The sequence below is a fragment of the Temnothorax curvispinosus genome, unplaced genomic scaffold (assembly GCF_003070985.1).
Source record: "Temnothorax curvispinosus isolate PA1 unplaced genomic scaffold, ASM307098v1 QBEX01018637.1, whole genome shotgun sequence".
In the NCBI taxonomy this organism is placed as follows: Eukaryota; Metazoa; Arthropoda; class Insecta; order Hymenoptera; family Formicidae; genus Temnothorax; species Temnothorax curvispinosus.
The window spans coordinates 24,066-31,478 of NW_020228417.1; the positions used below are offsets into that span (position 1 = coordinate 24,066).

At 31.2% G+C, this 7,413-nt stretch overlaps 1 protein-coding gene across 1 annotated transcript in view; it reads right to left on the reverse strand.

Annotated features, from left to right (window-relative positions):
- The window catches only part of LOC112468572 (neurobeachin-like), a 7,794-nt gene extending 1,349 nt beyond the window's left edge, over window positions 1–6,445 (reverse strand). Inside the window, exons 1-2 of the mRNA XM_025037803.1 lie at window positions 6,298–6,445; window positions 2,084–2,214 (exon numbers count right to left, since the gene is read on the reverse strand). Coding sequence (XP_024893571.1) covers window positions 2,084–2,200 — 117 coding nt within the window. The 5' untranslated portion in view covers window positions 2,201–2,214; window positions 6,298–6,445. The remainder of the gene's footprint in view (window positions 1–2,083; window positions 2,215–6,297) is intronic.
- Window positions 6,446–7,413: the final 968 nt, after the last annotated feature.

The following is a 7,413-nucleotide window of genomic DNA, read 5'->3' on the forward strand; positions in this document are numbered from 1 at the left end:
TTATATATCGGTCGTAGCGCCTCGAACATTAATAGTTTTTGGTAGAATATATATATATATATGTACCTCTGTGAAGTTAACACCCCATCTTTCAAAAAATCATTGTTTTCTTCAAGTTCTGAATGCACCCCGAAGAGTTCTCGAGTTCCTTGTTAATATTACAAATAGTTCCGGCAAATAAAACTAAAAACTGTTGATGAATCTTGGGGGTGCTAACTTCACAAAATGTAATCACTAAATCAGCGATAACAATAAAAGTATTAAAAATATTTAATTTTACCATTAGGATTTATTTTAGAACTCTTGAGGTGCTATCCAGAACTCTCAACAGAACTCCCAGAACTTTAAAAATTTTTTTTTTATTTTACTCAAAAACGGAAAATATCGAGAACTTTTTATATATCAGTCGTAGCGCTTCGAACATTAATAGTTTTTGGTAGAACTCGTGAGGTGCTACCCAGAACTCTAATAAAATTGTCCAGTTTACAAAAAAAAAATTTTATTCTTCGGAACTTATTGTTAGAAATTTTTGAACTGAAGAAACTTAGAAACTTAAAATTAAAAAATTATTAATGAAAACACCTTGGTTAATTCTAATGCCGGCGGTAATACAGTAACTGTCAAGCTCCATAACTAAAAAAGTAACCTCATTAAAGAATACTTTATTATAGTATAAACCTAGTAATTTAATCAGAAAAATTTCTAAGTTTTAAAGGATAAAATTTTTTTTTCGTAAACCGGAAAATTTTATCAGAGTTCTGAGTAGTATCTCACAAGTTCTACCAAAAACTATTAATGTTCGAGGCGCTACGACCGATATACATATAAAAAGTTCTCGCGATTTTTCGTATGTCGGGTCGAAAAATTTCGAAGTTCCGAAGAATAAAATTTCTTTTTCGTAAACCGGGCAATTTTATTATAGAGTTCTGGGTAGCACCTCACGAGTTCTACCAAAAACTATTAATGTTCGAAGCGCTACGACTGATATATAAAAAGTTCTCGATATTTTCCGTTTTTGAGTAAAATAAAAAAAAAAATTTTTTAAGTTCTGGGAGTTCTGTTGAGAGTTCTGGGTAGCACCTCAAGAGTTCTAAAATAAATCCTAATGGTAAAATTAAATATTTTTAATACTTTTATTGTTATCGCTGATTTAGTGATTTCATTTTGTGAAGTTAGCACCCCCAAAATTCATCAACAGTTTTTAGCTTTATTCGCCGAAACTATTTGTAATATTAAAGAACTTGAAGAAAAAAAATAATTTTTTAAAAGATGGGGTGCTAACTTCACAAAATTTCGCTCGACAAACAATACACGTAATAAATCAGTGTAAAGCATTGTGCGATAGCACAAGTATCTGGTCATTACTGCGTGAATACCTCATAAGATCATGCGTGATCTGTAGAAGAGTGCTAAAGTTTCGTTGCTATGAATATCATTTGAAACTATCGAGCATAAAGAGAAAGGTACTCAGGACAGTATTAGAAGAAAACGGAGGTTTAGAAAGACCCGCATATCGTACTCGCTACGTAGAGTTGTACAAAGCGACAGATTGAAACATCGAATCTCCGTATCTACGTTCTCGATCTATCGAAATGCATGCATGCAGTCTCAAGTATAGAAAATTGTTATAACTTCGTAAAACCATCCCGTTTTTATACCAAATAATCAAACAGGGTGTCTAGCCGTAGCGGTCATGGAAACCTGGAAGATTTCCACTTCTTTAGATAAAAAAAGGGCAAAAAATGTCATTTTTTAAGAAATTAACAAAATTCCCAGAAATCACAAAATTCCATGACTTTTCCATGATATTTTCTGTCCTTTTTTTATCTAAAAAAGTGTATATAGCGGTCATGGAAATCTTACAAGTTTCCATGACCGCTGGACACCCTGTCAAACTATGTTGTCACTATCAGATTGCGTTTCATACGACGGACTTTACAAAACTTTTACCTGACATTTATAATTATTCTCGGTGTGTTCACTTCTTTCGAATTTGTTCGGTAGGGGACAAGTGTCCGTTGCTCTTTTCAGATCAGTATTGAAATTTCGGATAATTGCAACTTTTCAAACAAAGTTAACTTACCTTAGTCGACGGCGGACCGGACAATGTGACGTCGTGATCGGCCAAAATCGAAGAATTATTTTCGTCGACTATGATGACTTCATACTCGCCATCATCCTGAAAGCCCGATTGACTCATTATATCTCCGCTACCTGAGAACACGTGATTAAGATGTAGTATGAGAAATATGAAGATTTTCTCTTTGCTAAGCCAATTGATATTCATACACATGCGTTTAACAATTTTATTTAATTAAAATATTTCATTTGTACATGGTGTGTAAAATAATCATTAATATTGTCTTGTAATTCGCAGATTAACAATGTAAAAAATGTGTAACATCAGATTGTCACATCCATGTCGGTACATTGAAAACAAAACACAGAACATTCTTCTTTGTTTGTATTATATAAAGGATTGCGCAAAATTGGTGCAAAATAAATCATAGGCACACAACAGGCATTTTAATTTTTTAATTGTTTTAATCATAAAAAAACACAAGCTTTTATTGTACTCAATTAATTCTTGATACGTATAGATTCAGCACAAGCGACAAGAGATAAGCAACCTATCGACCTAACGGTCGAACACTTCATTGGAGATAGCTCCTGTGATGATAGTATAGTTCTAGCTGTTAACCGAGGTAAACCGTTTCCAAAAATGAGTGATTCCGAAGAAGAATTACTATTATCTTGAAAAACTGCAAAATGGTATGTTGGAAAGTGTCTGCGTCAATATTCTGCTTATCCTATTAATACCAAATAATATTCTATATAGGGAGTCATTATTTATACAATGACTTGAGGAAGTATCTACAAAAATTTTTTAATGTACGCAAATGACAATAAAAACTTTTGATTATATTTTATCCAAGGTTTTAAACAAAATTAACAAAACATGGTGCAATTGTCAAGCTAGGCCAATTCTTCATGATGAACGATTTTCTGTAGTTGATTGAAGTGTCAAGATACTCTCTGCCTTCCGACATTGGTCCGTACCATGTTTGAAGAAGAAGTGAAGCAAGTGAGAGGTAACAATCCGATAAAAACCGACAATTTTCGGTCGGATTTGAACTCGCATCTCGGGGATCTTTGGCTCACTAGAACAGTGCCCAACTGTTTAGGCCCCGATCGCCACATATACCTGCGATAAGAGCGTCAAGAAAGAAAATTTTCTATTTCTACACTTTCATCAACTATAGAAAATCGTCCATCATAAAGAATTAGCCTAGCTTGACAATTGCACCATGTTTTGTTAATTTTGTTTAAAACCTTAGGTAAAATATAATCAAAAGTTTTTATTATCATTCGCGTACATTAAAACATTTTTGTGGATACTTCCTCATTAAGTATAATTGTATGACTCCCTAAAATATCATATTGGTATTAATAGGATGAGCAGAATAATGACGCAGACACTTTCCAACATACCATTTTGCAGTTTTTCAAGATAATAGTAATTCTTCTTTGGAATCACTCATTTTTGGAAACGGTTCACTTCGGTTAACAGCTAGAACTATACTATCATCAGGAGCTGTCTCCACTATATATACATCAATAAAGATAGATTTCAGTCGCGACGACTGCGCATATCTCTCTAAACGAGCACACTCAGCACACCTTGTTTCTTTCCACCATGATTGTGACACCAATGCAGAAGAGCGCAGGGGTCTATGATCTATATATTTCACATATCTATGCTCTTATAAGAAAAAAAGCGTAGCGGAAGGATGTATACATATAATGACTCAGTGAAAAGGAAAATTAAAATCGGCAAAATATCTGCCGATTTTAATCAAAAGCCATTTTTGAAAGTGTATAACAGTAAACTGTTTGTTTAAATTTTGCGTTCACTGCCAAACCTGTATTTTTTTTTCTATTGTTAAAATATTTGTAAAAAAAATTAATAAAATGACACAAATAAAAACCTAAAAATTGACATTTTTATTCTTTATGAATAAGGAATTTATGTATGTAAAAGGTAACATCGAATTTAATTGACTTTACATACAGCAGATAATTGAGATATTCTTTATTCCTTAAATTTTAGCCCTATACTTCATCTTTAAGATACTATCTGTTGGAAAAATCTGAAGAATACGATCTTGACCATACCATCAGTTGAGCATCCACAGGTATACAACATTTATTGTTATATTTTATAATTTCACAGATGCATAGATCACATTTATGCATATAAAGAGTTATATATTTATTCTTTATTCAAAGCAGGAAGAAGTCCTGCCACTGTGTGTAGAGAAAATGGCGGAGCCAATTGGCAGCCGTTATACCGGTCACGCTTCTATTTTGTATAAGACTCTACAATAGATTACTCATTCCAGTATGTATAATTACTTTTCTTTACCTATTATTAACAACTAGATACTTATAGACAACTATTAACAACTAGAGATTAACGATGATTAATAAAAAGGTTTTAACTTCAAGGTTGCATTTATAGAAGTCGATAATATATCCGCGGACAAATCTGAGTTACCGACGTCGAGGAAATCGCAAAGTAGTAAGTAGCGTACTCTGCTACGCAAAGGGCGAACCACGACGCGATGGAATAAGATGGATAAAATTCAAATCGAATGTGCGTAAGGCTAATATTTCATGTATCGAACGACAAATTTTTTAAGTATGTTAATTGACTGTAGGATAGAGAGTTTCTAGAAATCCTCTATCTTGTAGCTAATCAATACGTTTAAAAATTTATCGTACGATAAATGAAACATTATACGAAGCACTCGTATACTCTTTAACGCGACGATAACGCGAAACAAGTGCTTCGTACAAAATTTGTGTCGTCGTATTCGTAATCGCGTGGGAAATTAATTGTGCGGGAGTGCGCGATTGGCGTCGTTCCAACTTCATCCTCAACGTGAGTAATTAATCGCGTTATTTTGTCTACGCCTTATTCATTAATCGAGTCGCACTTAATTTCTTGTTACACCATTTTATCGCTTTCGGAATCTTTTTGAGCAATATTAGGATTATAACCAAGGACCAAGTTAAATAATATAATCACATAAAAATATGATAACGATGAGTCATTTTAAAGAAAACGGAGTCACGCTTTCAAAGTAATCTGTTGTACTCAAATATTTCGTTCATTTCAAATCGAATAAAATGAGGGAGGCTTGTATTTTATGACCATTATATATAAATCTTGTATGAAAAAGGCAGTTGAGATATTCATGATAAATAAGTTTTGTTAATCATCATTATCGACTTCTATAAATGCAACCTTGAAGTTAAAACCTTTTTATTAATCATCATTTTATTAATCATCACAGCAAAGTTGTCTTGAGATATGGTCGATTCAGTAATTGCATTTTGATTAATAATTGTGTATGTCCTCAACTAATTATGAAAAGCACAGTGTTGTAGTCCTATGAATTATTTGAAGCCATCAAAATGTTGCAGAACAGTTGTAAAATATTCCACAATATGCAAAATGCAATAAGATGATTATTAAATATTAAACATCTTTATTTTGAATGATATGAAATCAATTTATTAATAAGAATGAATAAGTTATGATTATAGAATAAACTGATTTATTTGTTACCAGTTACAAGAATAAATTGCTGATAATTATGTGTTTTTTTATTAAATAAATTAGTTAAAATATTTGATAAAATAAATTAAAATGTCTATTTAATGGTAAAATATTTTTTGTTCGCTTTTTAATTATAAATTTATATTATTATAATTCGGAATCAAGAATATTCTAAATATTGCTTTTACCAACTAATTTACATAATATTTGATCTTAGAAATATATATAAAGATTAAATATATATATATTACAAATTCTAATAAAAAGAATATTTGTAAAAAAAATAAATAAATAAAATGACACGATTAATATATGATAGTATTCTACTCTTGTCACACATTTATTTTATTTCTTTTTATCTTTTCTTGTTTTTGTTAACTATTTGAGTGACAAACTTGAAAATTGGATCCATTATAATTTATTTCGTGATAAGAAAGATTTAACAAAATATAACTATTAGTATATTATATCTTCATAGTTCTTGACTTCAATTTCATTACAATTTCTTTAAATATCTTATTAATGTGTTTAACAATTTATGCATAAAATATTCGAGATTGAAGATTGACCCGGTAATTATATTATTTTGAGATTAAACATATCTGTGTTAATTTATCTTAGATCATCTATTTTAAGGTAATAAATTTCTACAAGATGTTGTATTTACTCACTCCATGGTTGCTCCGCCGTCGTCCTATGCCTCTCGGGCCTCCCTCTTCAAATTCATCCGTTACCCTCACAACATATAGCTCGAAGAAAATACGAAAGTCTCCAATCCGCTTGATATCTACGAGTCACACAAATCAGCAGAACAAAATCTGAAATAATAAAAGAATTTGTTAAACCACAATGTGTATACACTCTGAAATATTAAAATACAGGTTTAATTATAATTGTACTTATTGATTAAACGTATCGTAATGTTACATAATTCGCGTTTCATATACGTCTTTCATTTATGACGAAAAAAATTCGAAAATAATGTTGACATTTTAATGTAATACATAATGATGTGATTAATAAGTTAATGATTAATCATCCGAAAATATGAAATAAAAATCTAACATTGGGTGCGCAATATACTCAAATGCAAAAATCTAATAAAAAATCTAATATATTAATGCTTTCCGTTACTTTAATTACTCGATCCGGCGATCTGCATATTACTCTGCACCCTCTATCCAAAATGTTGCATAGATTACACTTAAATCGACGAAAAGTTCGAAACACAAAACGAGATGCATTAAAATTTAAGCTTCAAAAAAGTAATTGTCACTTGTATGAACGTCGTAATAAAATAATAATTTATGTTTCTCATCTTCTATCGCTGCGCGAAATATATAAATTTACGTGAAATACCTCGATAAATATAAATATAGCCAATACATTTATAGTCATTAATCAAGAGAGTTAATTAATAGTGAGCTGATAGGAATTAATAACTTGCAGAAAATAATCGCGTGTTTTAAGAAATAATATAAGTAACGGTAAACAAAGTCGTTGTCCTTCGCTGAGACTTGAATTTCGCCATGCGAATAACAATACATGATGGTTTGTGACACGATAGCGCGTAGCGAATGTTATGAAAACAAATATCAAGGCCGTATGTGTCAGCCAGTTTAATTACATCTATCACGAAATATTTACTTCGCGTGTACTTGGCGCGAAACACTATCGTGTCTCTTGATATTTATCATATTATGGAACAACTATACGTTGAATATTCTGTTCCTTGTATTTCAATCCCTTACAAAAAAGTATTACTAGCTGGTTAGTAATAAATACTT